Source organism: Salvelinus namaycush, chromosome 38, assembly GCF_016432855.1.
Source record: "Salvelinus namaycush isolate Seneca chromosome 38, SaNama_1.0, whole genome shotgun sequence".
NCBI classification, from domain to species: Eukaryota; Metazoa; Chordata; class Actinopteri; order Salmoniformes; family Salmonidae; genus Salvelinus; species Salvelinus namaycush.
In genome coordinates, this window is record NC_052344.1 from 6,413,745 (window position 1) to 6,434,450 (window position 20,706).

Genomic DNA, 20,706 nt, shown 5'->3' on the forward strand with positions numbered 1-20,706 from the left:
TGTATGTAGCCTTGTTATTACCTCGTACCCTTGCACATTGACTGGGGGCCGGTACTCCTTGTATGTAGCCTTGTTATTACCTCGTACCTTTGCACATTGACTGGGGGCCGGTACTCCTTGTATGTAGCCTTGTTATTACCTCGTACCCTTTGCACATTGACTGGGGGCCGGTACTCCTTGTATATAGCCTTGTTATTACCTCGTACCCTTGCACATTGACTGGGGGCCGGTACTCCTTGTATGTAGCCTTGTTATTACCTCGTACCCTTGCACATTGACTGGGGGCCGGTACTCCTTGTATGTAGCCCTGTTATTGTTATTTATTTTATTACTATTTCCTTTTTTTTTTTTTTTTGCCAATTTGTCATCCTTTTTATCTCTGCATAGTTGAGAAAGGGCTCGTAAGTAAGCATTTCATGGTCTACAGATGTTGTATTTGGCGCGTGTGACAAATACAATTAGATTTGATTGATTTGACAAACCTCTCTCTCTCTCTCTAACACTTCATCATACCAACCACACAGAGCTGCGGGGTCAGAGCGGACGTATTTTGTACTTAGTTCAGTCAAGGAGCAAGTACATCTCATTAATGTAACATCTCCTCTTTCTCTGTGCTTCGAGCTTGTTGTAGCCAACTACAGCCGTCCACGTTGGTAAACCTATGGTCTGGAGCTTTTACATTTCTTGGCTCCCTCCATTGCTTTGGTCACGATGAGTACATGTGAGAGTGTACATCGTGTACTGTAGTAGTACACGTGACAGCTTCCGTACCTTATGTAATAGTACACGTGACAGCTTATGTACAGTGGCAAGAAAAAGTATGTGAACCCTTTACCTGGATTTCTGCATGAATTGGTGAACAAATTTGATCTGATCTTCATCTAAGTCACAACAATAGACAAACATAGTGTGTTTAAACTAATAACACACAAATGATTGTATTTTTCTTGTCTTTATTGAATACATCATTTAAACATTCACAGTGCAGGTTGGGAAAAGTATGTGAACCCCTAGGCTAATGACTTCTCCAAAAGCTAATTGGAGTCAGGACTCAGCTAACCTGGAGTCCAATCAATGAGACGAGATTGGAGATGTTGGTTAGAGCTGCCCTGCCCTATAAAACAACACTCACAAAATTTGAGTTTGCTATTCACAAAAGCATTGCCTGATGTGAACCATGCCTCGAACAAAAGAGATCTCAGAAGACCTAAGATTAAGAATTGTTGACTTGCATAAAGCTGGAAAGGGTTACAAAAGTATATCTAAAAGCCTTGATAATCATCAGTCCACGGTAAGACAAATTGTCTATAAATGGAGAAAGTTCAGCACTGTTTCTACTCTCCGTGGGAGTGGCCGTCCTGCAAAGATGACTACAAGAGCACAGCTCAGAATGCTCAATGAGGTTAAGAAGAATCCTAGTGTGTCAGCCAAAGACTTACAGAAATCTCTGGAACATGCTGCTGATGAGTCTACGATACGTACAACCCTAAACAAGAATGGTGTTCATGGGAGGACACCACGGAAGAAGCCACTGCTGTCCAAGCAAACCAGGCGGCACAATTATCTTATTTTTTTTATTGATGGACAGCCAGGGGCAACACTCCAACACTCAGACATAATTTACAAACCAAGCATTTGTGTTTAGTGAGTCTGCCAGATCAGAGGCAGTAGGGTTGACCAGGGATGTTCTCTTGATAAGTGTGTGAATTGGACCATTTCGCTGTCAAAATGTAACGAGTACTTTTAGGTGTCAGGAGCAAAAAGTACATTATTTTCCTTAGGAATGTAGTGAAGTAAAAGTGAAAGTTGGCAAAAATATAAATAGTGAAGTGAACTACAGATACCCCCCAAAAACGACTTAAGTAGTATTTTAAAGTATGTTTACTTAAGTACTTTACACCACCGCTGCAAAGTAATCTGTTGTTCAATAGCTAACTGAGTGCTTGAAATGCACGGTCCCTTTCTCCCACTCCCCTTGTGGTTATGGCCATGTGATGGAGAAGCTTAACACGCTGTCCAAGGGTACACACTATAGACAAGGGATACAACGTCTATACCCTAGAGTCTGTATAAACATACACTTCATTGTTGATGTTGATATGATCGTATGGTCATATGCTGTAATTGACGTCTGTGTCTAGACAGAGGTTGCACAAATAGATGGCACACACTTGCCATGTGTAGAGGGTTCGGCTTCTGTGGTGTAACACGTGAAGAGTTTCAATGACATCACACATTGAACAACTCTCAATAGTACTTGCACAGAATATTGGCCAGTGTTACCTAGGGTTGATTTTTCAGTGCAACATTTGTAGTCTCTAAGTGTTAAATTAACACTTATTGGTGTAAAAGAACCCCAGTGTTGGTGTTAATAACTAGTGTTAAACCAAAACCATGCCTATTATTATCATATTTCCCAGCATGCTTGATTGCAGATTGATTTTTAGAATTATTTGTTTCAATATCTTTTTTGCAAGTACAGTACCAGTCAAAAGTTTGGACACACCTACTCATTCAAGAGTTTTTCTACATTGTAGACTAATAGTGAAGCCATCAAAAGTATGAAAAAACACACATGGAATCATGTAGTAACCAAAAAAGTGTTAAAGAAATCTAAATATATTTTAGATTCTTCAAAGTAGTCACCCTTTGCCTTGATGACAGCTTTGCACACTCTTGGCATTCTCTCAACCAGTTTCATGAGCAATGCTTTTCCAATAGTCTTGAAGGAGTTCCCACATATGCTGAACTCTTGCTTTTCCTTCACTCTGCGGTCCAACTCATCCCAAACCATATCAATTGGGTTGAGGTCGGGTGATTGTGGAGACTAGATGCAGCACTCCATCACTCTTCTTCTTGGTCAAATAGCCCTTACACAGCCTGAAGGTGTGTTTTGGGTCATTGTCCTGTTGAAAAACAAATGATAGCCCCACTAAGCGTAAAACCAGAACATCACAAATTTGGATCATCAGACCAAAGGACAGATTTACACACGCAATGTCCATTGCTCGTGTTTTTGGCCCAAACAATTCTCTTCTTATTGGTGTCCTTTAGTAGTGGTTACTTCGACCATGAAGGCTTGATTCACGCAGTCTCCTCTGAACAGTTGATGTTGAGATGTGTCTATTACTTGAAGTCTGTGAAGCATGTATTTTGGCTGCAGTATGAGGTGCAGTTAACACTATCAAATCAATCAAATGTATTTATAAAGCCCTTATTACATCAGCAGATGTCACAAAGTGCTATACAGAAACCCATCCTAAAACCCCAAACAGCAAGCAATGCAGATGTAGAAGCACAGTGGCTAGGAAAAACTCCCTAGAAAGGTAGTAACCTAGGAAGAAACCCAGAGAGGAACCAGGCACTGAGGGGTTGCCGGGTGGAGATCATAAGAGTACATGGCCATTTAAGTTTTTTTTTTTTTTTTACAATATAAAATATGTTCCATCTTCAAAGTGGTAGGCATGTTGTGTAAATCAAATGATACAAACTCTTTAAAAAATCTATTTTAATTCCAGGTTGTAAGGCAGCAAAATAGGACAAATTCCAAGGTGGGTGAATACTTTCCAAGCCACTGTATGTCTTCCTGTCATGGCTTTTGCGACATCAGTACAGATACCAACATGAGCAGCAGCTACGTTTGGCTACATACGGACCGATAGGGGAATTCCCGCTAGAGAGTAATGGTTAATGTGATTGGATGTTAATTTTTTGACTAGGCTACCTGTATTTGACATTGTGTTGTTTTTTCGCTGAACACTAGATGGTTTAATTGTATTTTTGGCAGTTAAAGGAGGCTACTCAGTAAAGAATGTATTCTTTTTTTGTTTGGCGTACCCCTGGCGGCATTGCGCGTACCCCTGGGAGTACGTGTACCCCAGTTTGGGAATACCTTGTAACGGTGTTCCTCCTCCTCTTCATCCGAAGAGGAGGAGCATGGATTGAACCAAGGCGCAGCGTTTTGAAATGACATAATTTTAATTAAACAAGACGGGAAAAACACGAAACGAAACCACTTGAAATAATTAACAAAATAACAAAACGAATGTAGACAAACCTGAACATACGAACTTACATAAAACACGAAGAACGCACAACAGGAAAAATGACTACATAAAACGAAGAACGCACGAAACAGTCCCGTATGGTGCAACAAACACTAACACAGGAGACAACCACCCACAACAAACAGTGTGAAAACACCTACCTTAATATGACTCTCAATTAGAGGAAACGCCAAACACCTGCCTCTAATTGAGAGCCATACCAGGCAACCCTTAAACAAACATAGAAACAGAAAACATAGACTGCCCACCCAAACTCACGTCCTGACCAACTAACACATACAAAACTAACAGAAACAGGTCAGGAACGTGACATACCTGCATTACAGTTACTAATTACCTGTCCAAAATTGTAATCTATAATGTAACTTTTGGATTACCCAAACTCGGTAACATAATCCGATTACATTCTGTTACTTTTAGATTACTTTCTCCTTAAGAGGCATTAGAAGAAGACAAAAATGTATCTTTCCAATTGAACGACATCTATTGCAGGATAAATCAATGTTAAAGTTTACATTGCTGGCCATATATGGATGTTCAATTTTACTTTATAGGTTGGTTACTTAGGCTTATTCTCACCTATCGCTTTCTACTACATATAATAATATGATTAAATTATTTATTTATATTAAAAACCAAAGTCTATCAGAATTACAGTCATTCCAATAAATGTTATACCCCTTGATATCAAGAACAAGACTTGGAAATATGGAAGTATAGATTAGCCAAATTGTTTTACCTGAGCATGACCCTAAAACTAAGGACTTATTAGCCAGCCCTACTCTGTTGTTTATGATTTTGTTGTCATGGAGGACTGATTGGGCTCATTGATTTGAGTTGAAAAATTAATGCTGAGCTCATGGAATGGCATGTTTTGAGCACTACTGAAAAGTGCAATTTACATGTGAAAAATGAATGCCATATTATGCGTTTACTATAGTACTATTGTTTACCTCTTTGTTGGCGACACTTTGATATCTTGAAAATATGCATCTGTTTAAAGGGCAAATCCACAGATGAAACAATAACAAAACGGTTGCCCCGCCTCTGTTTTGGTAAAAAGCAGAGGGATGGGCCTGGAGAAATATAACCACTCTCAGATTAATAGACAGAACTATGGATGCAAGGACTAACCATCCATGTTATAAAAATTATTGTTTTAACCATGTTATGGAGTTATACAGGGTTTGTTTATATTTACAATGTTTACAGACATTGAAGTAAAACAAGCTTATCTTTTGGGTTCTGATGAGTTACAACAGTTGAACTTTGCTCATGAGGCATTTATAAGTTCTATTCTTCAAGAACCCATGGATGTATATGAGAGCAGCAGTGTGATTCACATCAATACGCTATGTAGATATCAATAATATGTGATATCCGTATCGCCGTAGACTACACCACCGCTGTCATCCTTACCTCCAAGCGTTTATTCAAGTTGGATAATCTTTGGATGCCAACAGCAGTCGCACCATTGGAAGACATAGCTTGAACTATAGCCTACAAAAAGCCTATTCCTGCTCTTTTCCCACGATCCATCAAACACATTTGGTGTGTCATCATAGTGGTCTCTGACTTGTGGTCAGACTCGCTCAGGTGGAACAAACTGAAACTTGTGCCTTTTTTCAATGCTGATTTGAATGTCATTGAGAAAACAGAGAAGTGTCAAGATTGTTTTCCACAAACATCCTTTCTGAATTTAAAAGTAATCCTCGAAGTAATGCCTCTAGTTTTTCAAAAATATCTGTAATCTGATGACAATATTTTTGCTTGTAACGTAAAGGATTACATGTAATCCGTTACTCCCCAACCCTGTGGTTTAAGTGATGGTTTTGGATGGAGGTATTTTGTATTTTGTAGAGTATTGACTTCTCTAAAGACAGCTTTATACCATAGGAAGGAGAGCAGTGGTGGCTAGCAGAGTGGAGCTAATTGCCCTATTCACAGCTGGTCAGCCCCACTAAAGCACATATTTACCATTTCCACCTATCATACCTGCCCAGCGAGGGAGAGATGGAGGGATGGAGGGGCGATAGAGAGGAGAGAAAGAGAGAGAGGGAGGGAGAGAGACAGAAAAAGAGAGAGAAAGAGTGAGAGAGAGAGAGAGAGAGAGAATGAAAGAGAGAGAGAGAGAGCGGGAGAGTGTGTGTTTGTGTGTGCGTGCATGTGTGGATGTACAGCAAACATCTCCCGAGTGGTGCAGCGGACTAAGGCACTGCATCTTAGTGTTAGAGGCGTCACTACAGACCCTGGTTCAATTCTAGGCTGTATCACAACTGGCTGTGATTGGGAGTCCCATAGGGCGGTGCCCAGCATTGTCCGGCTTAGGGTTTGGCAAGGGGTAGGCAGTCATTGTAAATAGGAATTTGTTCTTAACTGACTTGCCTAGTTAAATAAAGGTTAAATACATCTGCTGGGAGGATCCTCCTGCTCTCAGCAGAGTGTAATGAAAACTGCTATCTCCAGACGTGCTGCTTTTGTAATGGAGGGCTTAGTGCTATGAGGAATGCCTCTCTCTATTGCTCTCTTCTTCCTTTCTCGCTCTCTGTTTTTTCTCTCTTTCTCCCTCTTTGACTGTCATTCTACCTTTAGTCTTTTTCAATCTCCCTGTCTCTCCCCTATTACCTGTATCTCTTTCTCCTCTCTCCCTCCTCCCCTCTCTTTCTCTCCTCCGTTTCCCTTCTCTCTTTCTCTCATCGGAGGAGATCACTCTCTGTATGTACATGCCGTCCTGTCAGTGCTCTGATCTCTCTGCCCACGTCCACCCAGGGATCCTTCTGCTGTAATCTACAGCTTAAGCTGCTCTATATCCTATTAAAGTAGATAACACATAACCCCTGTGAAGATAAACTCAGATCAGATATTAGGAGTTGAGTGTCCATGTCGTTGAATGAGCATTTGATGAGTCACTGAAGAGGGAATTGGGGCCAATCCCATATGGTACCCTGTTCTTCACATATAGTGCACCAAAAGTATTGCTCTAAGATGGAGTGTATCCTTATTGCCACTTAAATCAATGTTTCCTCTAGTCATGCGTCAATGTCAGTGGGAGACAGTTACATTTTGAATTAAATTGTCGTTTTTTGGTAGGATACTTCCCTACCTTAGTCTGGCTGTATGAGTAGCACCTACTGCATAAATGCCCTATATTGTGTTCTCTAGCCTATTCTCCCTCTAGGCAGCTGTTGTTGTGTTGGTACGATATGTTCTCTCCAGAGCTGATGTGAGAGGAAAGGGATGTCACAGGGACAGAGAGCTTAGCTAACAGGGTGACCTTCTATATGAGTCACACCTAGCTGGCATTGAATCGCTGCTCACACAGATTCTACACTCGCACCATTCTTCCATTGGAAATTCCATCATTTGGTGTTTTGTTGATGGTGGTAGAAAACGCTGTCTCAGGCGCCGCTCCAAGTTTCCCCATAAGTGTTCAACTGGGTTGAGATCTGGTGACTGAGATGGCCATGGATATAGGATATGGTTTACATCGTTTTCATGCTCATCAAACTGTTTTGGATGGGGGAATTGTCATCCTATGGGGGCAAAGCCATCATAGCCAAAATAATGGCCTGCCAAACATTTTTTAACACCCTAAGCATGATGGGATGTTAATTGCTTAATTAACTCAGGAACCACACCTGTGTGGAAGCACCTTCTTTCAATATACTTTGTATCCCTCATTTACTCAAAAAATGTACTCAAGTTTCCTTTATTTTGGCAGTTACCTGTAGCTAGCAGATGGAAACGGGCTAATGTGATGCACCATTAGACGTGACAGGATAGGTACTGTTTGGCGTAGCATAGAGCATTTTCGACCTACCTTAACTTGGTGATACTGTCTTCGTTCTCGATTCGGCTAAACATGTATCTTTTGAAATAGAGAAGATGTCGATGTACACATTGTTGGATTACTTCACGGAGCAAAACATGTGTTTATTTTAATAACACAGCATGTTCTAAGTTCAAACCAACTACCTGCAACTGGACATGGACATTTAAGAAGATACACGTTTGGCCGAACGAAGATAAGGTTGGTTGAAAATTCTCTGTGCGACGCCAAACAGTACCGATCCTGTAACGGCTAATGGAATATCACATTAGCCCTCTAGCTAACTCACACCTATAACGCTAACGCTAGTTGACACACACTGACACACAGATAATACTGCTGCCATGCCGAAGTCGTGGCACGCAGGCCTCAAGGCCTGCCTAGAGATGTGTACCAGTCCACACCGTTACATTGTCAGAGCACACTGTACACATGCATGCATTATGTACAGACACGTAGTGGAAAATAGAGAGTGAACAAATGTGAACGATGAGAAAGGCCAGTGATGAAGATGCCTCTAGCAACTTGCTGGCCCAGCGTGATGACTCAATCACGATGTATGGCATTGTTTGAAAGACAGACCATCTGTGGGCTATCATAGGGGTCAAACACACCGTATCTGTGACAATCACGATGAGGAGATGCTCTCACAGAAGTCCTAGGGTCACTGAAGCCAGGAGAGGTGAAGACTGATGAAACTTGAATCGACTAAATTAATGTTACTGTGTGAATTAAATTGCCATGTTTGGATTGTTTCAAGAGTTCATAAAGAGCTATGTTTCATTATACTGTAAGTGCTATGGATTTATTGTTACAGAGAAACTGTGTTACTCTGTACGCTTGACGGCGGATAGTTCAGAGAGGAGCGACACAGGAGCGACACAGTGTTGAGGTGTGGTGATTAGATTAGAGAATGCCTGTGATGTTGTAGGCCTTTTGTTGGAATGTTTTGGGCCGTGCAAAGTGATGTTAATTAGACGATAGGCGATACAGGGAGTTGGCACTCTTGGGAGACTACAAAATGGGTTTAAGCTTAGATTATGTAGTCATTGGTTAACTGATCTCCTGATATACGTTTGTATGTCATAGTGGTGGATTTTCTATGCTGTGAAGACTCATTATTATTTTGTATTATTGTTTAACCTTTAACGAGTCACCAACCCGGATCCGGGATCACCCCCCACTCCCCCCCCACTGAGTAGCATAGCTAGCATAGCGTCACAAGTAAATTGTAGCATCTAAATATCATTAAATCACAAGTCCAAGACACCAGATGAAAGATACAGATCTTGTGAATAAAGCCACCATTTCAGATTTTTAAAATGTTTTACAGGGAAGACACAATATGTAAATCTATTAGCTAACCACGTTAGCATAAGACACAATTTTTTTACTCCAACAGTTTTTTCCTGCGTCAGTAGCTATCACTAATTCGACTAAATAAAAATATATATAGCCACTAACCAAGAAACAACTTCATAAGATGACAGTCTGATAACATATTTATGGTATAGCATAGTTTTTTTTTGAAAAATGTGCATTTTTCAGGTATAAATCACAGTTCTACATTGCAGCTGCAATCTGAAATAGTGCTGACGCAGCCAGAACAATTACAGAGACCAACGTCATATAACTAATTACTTATCTTAAAACATTTCAGAAAAATACACAGCGTACAGATATTGAAAGCCCAACATCTGGTGAATCCAAACAATATTTCAGATTTATTAAATGTTTTATAGCGAAAACAAAATGTAGCGCTAAATTAGCATAGCCACGCCAGCCAGAACCAGCTGGGCGCCCCCGACCAGTTCACATGCACGACAGATATATGAAATAACATCGTAAATTGGGTCTTACTATTGCTGATCTTTCATCAGAATGTTGATCAATGTGTCCTTAGTCCTGATGAGTCGTTCAATCCATTCATAATGGCAACTTTCCCTCTTCATTTAGCATATGTACTGGTCGACTGGCCAAAGTAAAAAAAGTCACAGAACGGAACACGGCAAAACTCCCGAAAAAATTCAAATAATCTGATTAAACTATATTGAAAAAACATACATTAAGATGATATGGTCACATGTATCAAACAAACTTCGAGACGGAGATAGTTTTCATCCGTAACGGCAGCAAAACAGTAGACAATCGCACCTCCAAATAGCGCGAGTCAGAGAACCGGAAGTTGTCGGTCACGCCAAAGAAATAGGTCTTATTTCACGTCAGTACAAGGTAAACAAAAAATTTCTCCTCTGACGTCCTCTTGACACCCAGAGGAAGACGAATGAAGTGTGTTTCGGGTCATAGGTGGCGTGACCATATATAGGCAGAGCGTTGAAGCGAGCATACACATCTTGCATTCTTCTTCTTGGTCAGGGAAAGTGCTGTCAAATGACTTCTGTTTAACTCAGAGACAAAATTGAAACGGTTTTAGAAACTATAGATTGTTTTCTATCCAATGGTATTAATTATATGCATATAGTAAGAGCAATAATTGAATAAGAGGCAGTTTAATCTGTAGAGGAAATTATGCTAATGCGAAAACAGCACCCCCTATAGTGGCAAGAAGTGAGAAGATTTCTGGTGTCCGTCATTTGTTTATTGTATTCTTATTGTGTAACTGTAATAATTATGGTTACTTTTAAATGGATACGAACCGTAGTCCTCACATTCCTGATTAATATTACTTATTATTATTTGGTGAAATGTCTAATGGTAAATGTTATTCACAATATACATAGCATACAGTGCCTTGCAAAAGTATTCACCCCTCTTGGCATTTTTCCTATATTGTTGCATTATAACCTGTAATTTAAATGGATTTTTATTTATATTTCATGTAACGGACATACACAAAATAGTCAAAATTGGTGAAGTGAAATGATAAAAACAACTTAAAAAAAAAAATTATACAAAATTCAAAATCGAAAACTGGTGCATGCATATCTATTCACCCTATTTGCTATGAAGCCCCTAAATACGATATGGTGCAACCAATTACCTTCAGAAGTCACATAATTAGTTATATAAAGTCCACCTGTGTGCAATCTAAGTGTCACATGATCTGTCACATGATCTCAGTATATATACATCTGTTCTGAAAGGCCCCAGAGTCTGCAACACCACTAAGCAAGTGTCACCACCAAGCAAGCGGCACCATGAAGACCAAGGAGCTCTCCAAACAGGTCAGGGACAAAGTTGTGGAGAAGTACAGATCAGGGTTGGGTTCTAAAAAAAATATCTGAAACTTTGAACATCCCACAGAGCACCATTAAATCCATTATTAAAAAATGGAAAGAATATGGCACCACAACAAACCTGCCAAGAGAGGGACGCCCACCAAAACTCACGGACGAGGCAAGGAGGGCATTAATCAGAGAGGCAACAAAGAGACCAAAGATAACCCTGAAGGAGCTGCAAAGCTCCTTCAAAGAGTATCTGTCCATAGGACCTCTTTAAGACGTACACTCCACAGAGCTGGGCTTTACGGAAGAGTGGCCAGAAAAAAGCCATTTATTAATTAAAAAAAATAAGCAAACACGTTTGGTGTTCGCCAAAAGGCATGTTGGAGACTCCCCAAACATATGGAAGAAGGTACTCTGGTTAGATGAGACTAAATTTGAGCTTTTTGGCCATCAAGGAAAACACTATGTCTGGCGCAAACCCACACTTCTCATCCCCCCCGAGACTTCTATCCCCACAGTGAAGCATGGTGATGGCAGCATCATGCTGTGTGGATGTTTTTCATTGGCGGGGACTGGGAAACTGGTCAGAATGGAAGGAATGGAAGGAATGATTGATGGCACTAAATACAGGGAAATTCTTGAGGGAAACCTGTTTCAGTCTTCAAGAGCAGGACAATAACCCTAAGCATACTGCTGAAGCAACACTCGTGTGGTTTAAGGGGAAACATTTAAATGTCTTGGAATGGCCTAGTCAAAGCCCAGACCTGAATCCAATTGAGAATCTGTGGTATGACTTAAAGATTACTGTACACCAGCGGAACCCTTACAACTTGAAGGAGCTGGAGAAGTTTTGCCTTGAAGATTGGGCAAAAATCCCAATGGCTAGATGTGCCAAGTTTATAGAGACATATCCCAAGAGACTTGCAGCTGTAATTGCTGCAAAAGGTGTCTCTACAAAGTATTGCCTTTGGGGTGAATAGTTATGCACGCTCAAGTTTTCAGTTTTTTTTCTTATTTCTTGTTTTTTTCACACCAAAAAAATATTTGGATCTTCAAAGTGGAAGGCATGTTGTGTAAATCAAATGATACAAACCCCCCCCAAAATCTATTTTAATTCCAGGTTGTAAGGCAACAAAATAGGAAACATGCCAAGGGGGTGAATACTTTCGCAAGCCACTGTATATGCTTGGTCTAACTATGCATCTCTGAGTCAAGGTTAACTCAATCATTAAATTCTAGGACATTGATTGCAAGGCATTAGTTCCTTTGTCCCTTAGCCTCTTAATAATTGCATAATGGTGAACCTAGACACGTGCATCTTATAGTATTCCGAGTGGTGATGCAAGGTTCGCAACCTTGGCGATACCCACTGGACACGATTATGGACATCTACTCTAACATTCACATGATAAAGGAGTCGTATTGATGAGTGTAGTTTATTATATTCAACATAATGTTTGGATAATTTCTACCACCCTACACACACACACACACACACACACACACTCACAAGCGCACACACATATACACACACACACACACACACACACTTCAACGTCTAAGCCTTTTCTCATCTTCTTTCTGGATGCTCTCATTAGAGAGGATATACTGTAAATTGGTATTACTGTCAACATGTGTAATCTGTTCACGCCTGTTCTCTCTTGGCGAGGGAGCGGGCGGTGGAGCACTGCTTTGTTTTCCTCAGCGGAACGCTACGCTGGCTAGCCGGGGCTGTGTTGTGTTGTTGTGACTGAAGAAGCGTGACTGGCCATCTGCTAGCTGTGATTCCTACACCATGCTATAGTCAGGGATGGACACAGATGAGTGGCTGCGCTTTGAGAGGAATCCTTCCAGTGGTGGAGGGGTCTGTGTGCATGTGTGTGTGTGTGTGTGTGTGTTAGTGTGTCTGTGTGCGTGCGCAGGTTTGTGTTTATTTCTGATGAAGCCTCCGCTCAGTGATATGATACCATAGGGGTTTTGTCAAGTATCATTGTATAGTAGCCATTGTATGGTTTATATCAGCGTATGGTTTATGTCAGCGTATGGTTTATATCAGCGTATGGTTTATGTCAGCGTATGGTTTATATCAGCGTATGGTTTATGTCAGCGTATGGTTTATATCAGCGTATGGTTTATATCAGCGTATGGTTTATGTCAGCGTATGGTTTATATCAGCGTATGGTTTATATCAGCGTATGGTTTATATCAGCGTATGGTTTATGTCAGCGTATGGTTTATGTCAGCGTATGGTTTATATCAGCGTATGGATTATGTCAGCGTATGGTTTATATCAGCGTATGGTTTATATCAGCGTATGGTTTATATCAGCGTATGGTTTATATCAGCGTATGGTTTATGTCAGCGTATGGTTTATGTCAGCGTATGGTTTATGTCAGCGTATGGTTTATATCAGCGTATGGTTTATATCAGCGTATGGTTTATGTCAGCGTATGGTTTATGTCAGCGTATGGATTATGTCAGCGTATGGTTTATATCAGCGTATGGTTTATATCAGCGTATGGTTTATGTCAGCGTATGGTTTATGTCAGCGTATGGTTTATGTCAGCGTATGGTTTATATCAGCGTATGGTTTATATCAGCGTATGGTTTATATCAGCGTATGGTTTATATCAGCGTATGGTTTATGTCAGCGTATGGTTTATATCAGCGTATGGTTTATATCAGCGTATGGTTTATATCAGCGTATGGTTTATGTCAGCGTATGGTTTATATCAGCGTATGGTTTTTGTCAGCGTATGGTTTTTGTCAGCGTATGGTTTATATCAGCGTATGGTTTATGTCAGCGTATGGTTTATATCAGCGTATTGGTTATGTCAGCGTATGGTTTATATCAGCGTATGGTTTATATCAGCGTATGGTTTATATCAGCGTATGGTTTATGTCAGCGTATGGTTTTTGTCAGCATATGGTTTTTGTCAGCGTATGGTTTATATCAGCGTATGGTTTATATCAGCGTATGGTTTATGTCAGCGTATGGTTTATATCAGCGTATGGTTTATATCAGCGTATGGTTTATGTCAGCGTATGGTTTATATCAGCGTATGGTTTATATCAGCGTATGGTTTATATCAGCGTATGGTTTATGTCAGCGTATGGTTTATGTCAGCGTATGGTTTATGTCAGCGTATGGTTTATATCAGCGTATGGTTTATATCAGCGTATGGTTTATGTCAGCGTATGGTTTATGTCAGCGTATGGTTTTTGTCAGCATATGGTTTTTGTCAGCGTATGGTTTATGTCAGCGTATGGTTTATATCAGCGTATGGTTTTTGTCAGCGTATGGTTTATGTCAGCGTATGGTTTTTGTCAGCGTATGGTTTATGTCAGCGTATGGTTTTTGTCAGCGTATGGTTTATGTCAGCGTATGGTTTATGTCAGCGTATGGTTTTTGTCAGCGTATGGTTTATGTCAGCGTATGGTTTTTGTCAGCATATGGTTTTTGTCAGCATATGGTTTTTGTCAGCATATGGTTTATATCAGCGTATGGTTTATGTCAGCGTATGGTTTATATCAGCGTATGGTTTATATCAGCGTATGGTTTATGTCAGCGTATGGTTTTTGTCAGCATATGGTTTTTGTCAGCGTATGGTTTATATCAGCGTATGGTTTATATCAGCGTATGGTTTATGTCAGCGTATGGTTTTTGTCAGCATATGGTTTTTGTCAGCGTATGGTTTATGTCAGCGTATGGTTTATATCAGCGTATGGTTTATATCAGCGTATGGTTTATATCAGCGTATGGTTTTTGTCAGCGTATGGTTTATGTCAGCGTATGGTTTTTGTCAGCGAATGGTTTATGTCAGCGTATGGTTTATATCAGCGTATGGTTTATGTCAGCGTATGGTTTATATCAGCGTATGGTTTATGTCAGCGTATGGTATATATCAGCGTATGGTTTATATCAGCGTATTGATTATGTCAGCGTATGGTTTATGTCAGCGTATGGTTTATATCAGCGTATGGTTTATATCAGCGTATGGTTTATATCAGCGTATGGATTATGTCAGCGTATGGTTTATGTCAGCGTATGGTTTATATCAGCGTATGGTTTATATCAGCGTATGGTTTATATCAGCGTATGGTTTATGTCAGCGTATGGTTTATATCAGCGTATGGCATATATCAGCGTATGGTTTATATCAGCGTATGGCATATATCAGCGTATGGATTATGTCAGCGTATGGTTTATATCAGCGTATGGTTTATGTCAGCGTATGGTTTATGTCAGCGTATGGTTTATATCAGCGTATGGTTTATATCAGGGTATGGTTTATGTCAGCGTATGGTTTATATCAGCGTATGGTTTATATCAGCGTATGGTTTATATCAGCGTATGGATTATGTCAGCGTATGGTTTATGTCAGCGTATGGTTTATATCAGCGTATGGTTTATATCAGGGTATGGTTTATATCAGCGTATGGTTTATGTCAGCGTATGGTTTATGTCAGCGTATGGTTTATATCAGCGTATGGTTTATATCAGCGTATGGTTTATATCAGCGTATGGTTTATATCAGCGTATGGTTTATATCAGCGTATGGTTTATGTCAGCGTATGGTTTATGTCAGCGTATGGTTTTTGTCAGCGTATGGTTTATATCAGCGTATGGTTTATATCAGCGTATGGTTTATATCAGCGTATGGTTTTTGTCAGCGTATGGTTTATGTCAGCGTATGGTTTATGTCAGCGTATGGTTTATATCAGCGTATGGTTTATATCAGCGTATGGTTTATATCAGCGTATGGTTTATATCAGCGTATGGTTTATGTCAGCGTATGGTTTATGTCAGCGTATGGTTTATATCAGCGTATGGTTTATATCAGCGTATGGTTTATATCAGCGTATGGTTTATGTCAGCGTATGGTTTATGTCAGCGTATGGTTTATATCAGCGTATGGTTTATGTCAGCGTATGGTTTATATCAGCGTATGGTTTATGTCAGCGTATGGTTTATATCAGCGTATGGTTTATATCAGCGTATGGTTTATGTCAGCGTATGGTTTATATCAGCGTATGGTTTATGTCAGCGTATGGTTTATGTCAGCGTATTGGTTATGTCAGCGTATTGGTTATGTCAGCGTATGGTTTATATCAGCGTATGGTTTATGTCAGCGTATTGGTTATGTCAGCGTATGGTTTATATCAGCGTATGGTTTATGTCAGCGTATTGGTTATGTCAGCGTATGGTTTATGTCAGCGTATGGTTTATGTCAGCGTATGGTTTATGTCAGCGTATGGTTTATGTCAGCGTATGGTTTATATCAGCGTATGGTTTATGTCAGCGTATGGTTTATATCAGCGTATGGTTTATGTCAGCGTATGGTTTATATCAGCGTATGGTTTATATCAGCGTATGGTTTATATCAGCGTATGGTTTATGTCAGCGTATGGTTTATGTCAGCGTATGGTTTATGTCAGCGTATGGTTTATATCAGCGTATTGGTTATGTCAGCGTATGGTTTATATCAGCGTATGGTTTATGTCAGCGTATGGTTTATATCAGCGTATGGTTTATATCAGCGTATGGTTTATATCAGCGTATGGTTTATATCAGCGTATGGTTTTTGTCAGCGAATGGTTTATGTCAGCGTATGGTTTATATCAGCGTATGGTTTATATCAGCGTATGGTTTATGTCAGCGTATGGTTTATATCAGCGTATGGTTTATGTCAGCGTATGGTTTATATCAGCGTATGGTTTATATCAGCGTATGGTTTATATCAGCGTATGGTTTATATCAGCGTATGGTTTATATCAGCGTATGGTTTATATCAGCGTATGGTTTATGTCAGCGTATGGTTTATATCAGCGTATGGTTTATATCAGCGTATGGTTTATATCAGCGTATGGTTTATATCAGCGTATGGTTTATGTCAGGGTATGGTTTATATCAGCGTATGGTTTATGTCAGCGTATGGTTTATATCAGCGTATGGTTTATATCAGCGTATGGTTTATATCAGCGTATGGTTTATGTCAGGGTATGGTTTATATCAGCGTATGGTTTATGTCAGCGTATGGTTTATATCAGCGTATGGTTTATATCAGCGTATGGTTTATATCAGCGTATGGTTTATATCAGCGTATGGTTTATATCAGCGTATGGTTTATGTCAGCGTATGGTTTATATCAGCGTATGGTTTATATCAGCGTATGGTTTATATCAGCGTATGGTTTATATCAGCGTATGGTTTATGTCAGGGTATGGTTTATATCAGCGTATGGTTTATGTCAGCGTATGGTTTATATCAGCGTATGGTTTATATCAGCGTATGGTTTATATCAGCGTATGGTTTATATCAGCGTATGGTTTATGTCAGGGTATGGTTTATATCAGCGTATGGTTTATGTCAGCGTATGGTTTATATCAGCGTATGGTTTATATCAGCGTATGGTTTATATCAGCGTATGGTTTATATCAGCGTATGGTTTATGTCAGGGTATGGTTTATATCAGCGTATGGTTTATGTCAGCGTATGGATTATGTCAGCGTATGGTTTCTATCAGCGTATGGTTTATATCAGCGTATGGTTTATATCAGCGTATGGTTTATATCAGCGTATGGTTTATATCAGCGTATGGTTTCTATCAGCGTATGGTTTATATCAGCGTATGGTTTATATCAGCGTATGGTTTCTATCAGCGTATGGTTTATATCAGCGTATGGTTTATATCAGCGTATGGTTTATGTCAGCGTATGGTTTCTATCAGCGTATGGTTTATATCAGCGTATGGTTTATGTCAGCGTATGGTTTATGTCAGCGTATGGTTTATATCAGCGTATGGTTTATGTCAGCGTATGGTTTATATCAGCGTATGGTTTATGTCAGCGTATGGTTTATGTCAGCGTATGGTTTATATCAGCGTATGGTTTATATCAGCGTATGGTTTATATCAGCGTATGGTTTTTGTCAGCGTATGGTTTATATCAGCGTATGGTTTATATCAGCGTATGGTTTATATCAGCGTATGGTTTATATCAGCGTATGGTTTATGTCAGCGTATGGTTTATATCAGCGTATGGTATATATCAGCGTAGATTTGTCGGTGTACAGTTGTTAGTGGTTACAGTATGTTGATTCCTCTACTCTCTCTCTTCTCCCTCCCTCCCTCCCTCCCTCCCTCCCTCCCTCCCTCCCTCCCTCCCTCCCTCCCCTCACCAGATGTACATCCAGACCACCACCCTGACTATCTCGCTCAGCCTCAGCGCCTCTGTCTCTCTGGGGATGCTGTACATGCCCAAGGTCTACGTCATCATCTTCCACCCGGAGCAGAACATCCCCAAGCGTAAACGCAGCTTCAAGGCCATCGTCACCGCCGCCACCATGTCAGGCAAGCTGCAGAAGGGAGGTGACCGGCCCAACGGAGAGGTCCAGACGGAGCTGTGTGAGAGCATGGAGACCAACAGTGAGTAAGAACACACCTTTACTAACCTATACATAATACACTTATATATCTAATGATATATTGTATACACCTATACTAACAGTATACATGTATATATAGTACATCTACACCAGGGTTCCCCAACTGACGGCCCATGGGCTGAATGGTTTTATTTGGCCCCCCCAAGTTTAAAAATAAAATAAAAAATAAAGTGTTTGTTAAATTTTCGTTGTTGGACATAAAAGACAGTCAAAACACCAGGAAATCAGCTACAAGTAATACATTTTTTGGGGAAATCTGTCCCCAAGTATTCCCACGCATAGTAGAGAGACACGTGATCGTATACAAATGTAAGCAAGATTTGAAATTGTTATGTTTTAGTCAAACATATCTGTTTGGGATTCTTGCGGTCAATTTGTAATTATGTTCCGGCCCCCCGACCATCCGCTCCAAAAAAATCCGCCCGTGGCTGAATCTAGTTGATGATCCCTGATCTACACTAAAGTAACTAACAATCTATACACCTAAACTCATAGAAAAAAAACAGAATCTATAGATCTACAATTACACACAACAGACAGAATCTATACAACTACACTGATATAACCAACCGTTTTGATAATCTCTACAACTACAGTATAACAGTAGTAACATGTAAGTTGGGCCCTTTTTCATATCTCTCATTCAAATATCAGTACTTTTAATAACAAATAATTGAATGTCTGAATTGTGAACAATGTTCTTGAGTGCTGCAACCTGTTTTTTGAGCACTATTGTTTACTTCACATACAGAGTGTTAAAATAAGCTTCCCATTCAGCTTAACTATGTGGAGCAGCTTACTTCAATGTCAAAGCTTTGTTGTGTGAGGAGCCAGTCTTGCCTCATCGACACTACTACCTGGAAATATTTTTCTCTCACCAGTGGAGATTCAGAATGTTCAGTGGGTGTTTAAAACATTTATTTCATCACAGAGTTGGTCTGGGTGTTCTGAGAGGTTTAAACGGTTCTGGAGTGTTCGGAGCAATGAGGCTTCGTTTACTCTGTTCTGTGTTCTGAACTGCAGCAGGTTTAACTTATTTCTTCATTACAGACCTGAACGCCCAGAAGTCTTGCAGTCAGCAGTTTAGTCTGCGAGAATAACACACACACACACACACACACACACACACACACACACACACACACACACACACACACACACACACACACACACACACACACACACACACACACACACACACACACACACACACACACACACACACTAACTGCCTCGGGTTTGTGTTGTGTGAAGAAGAAACTGCTGGAACAGTTCTGATTCCTACAGTTTGAAATATTGTCTCCTTTTAAAATCCTCCTAAACAAGGCGGGCACAGGGTACCGTCTTGACGATAGCTCAGCGCCAGCGGTCTATGGTCGCTTAAAAACAACTGACATTTACAACCAACAGCTACAGGGGACATGTAACATAACGGACTTGACAAACACAGCCTCAGACCCCAGATGCAGGTGTGCACTAATATTACACTCAATAGGAAGTATATATCTCCTGATATATTTCCTCTCCTCTCTTCCCCTCTTTTTCCCCCTGGCAGCTTCATCAACTAAGACGACATATGTCAGCTACAGTAATCATGCCATCTGAACATCTTAACAGCACCAAAGTGGAGGGAGGGTCCCCAGGGGCGAGAACAGCTGAGGAAAGGAGCTGTCACTCAGACAGACAGATGACGGACTGACGGACGTAAAGACAGACAGACAGATGGAACTCCCACCGCCACCGCTAACCAAGCATGAGACATTTTATATTGTTCTGACAGCATCAAACTGACCCACCACCAGAGAGGCGGGACCACAAAGACCAACCACCAATCAGTGGGCCCCGCTCGCTCTCTTCCTGTAAATCACAGCACAACGGTCCTGCCATAAACCTTGAACTAACCGTGAAAAAAAAGAGAAGGCGGGCTCTCCACTGCAGGCTCTATGGTCCAGAGAAAAAAATGAGTACAAAAGAAAAACATAACAAAACACTGTACAAGTTATACTTAAGGGAAATGTATATGGGAGATAAAAAGACATTAAAAGAGTTTAAAAAATTTAAATATTTAAAAGAGAAAATAGAAGAAACTACGAGAATCGACCATGATGTTTATTGTTATTCTACTTGTAAGTATTTTTGTGGTTGTGAAGATTTTTTCATTCTTGTCCCATCTGTCGT

The 20,706-nt window shown here is 40.3% G+C and overlaps 1 protein-coding gene across 1 annotated transcript in view; it reads left to right on the forward strand.

The window, feature by feature from the left end:
* The window catches only part of LOC120032326 (metabotropic glutamate receptor 8-like), a 253,034-nt gene extending 232,901 nt beyond the window's left edge, over positions 1 to 20,133 (forward strand). Inside the window, exons 9-10 of the mRNA XM_038978369.1 lie at positions 18,265 to 18,508; positions 20,084 to 20,133. Coding sequence (XP_038834297.1) covers positions 18,265 to 18,508; positions 20,084 to 20,133 — 294 coding nt within the window. The remainder of the gene's footprint in view (positions 1 to 18,264; positions 18,509 to 20,083) is intronic.
* The last annotated feature ends 573 nt before the right edge of the window (positions 20,134 to 20,706 follow it).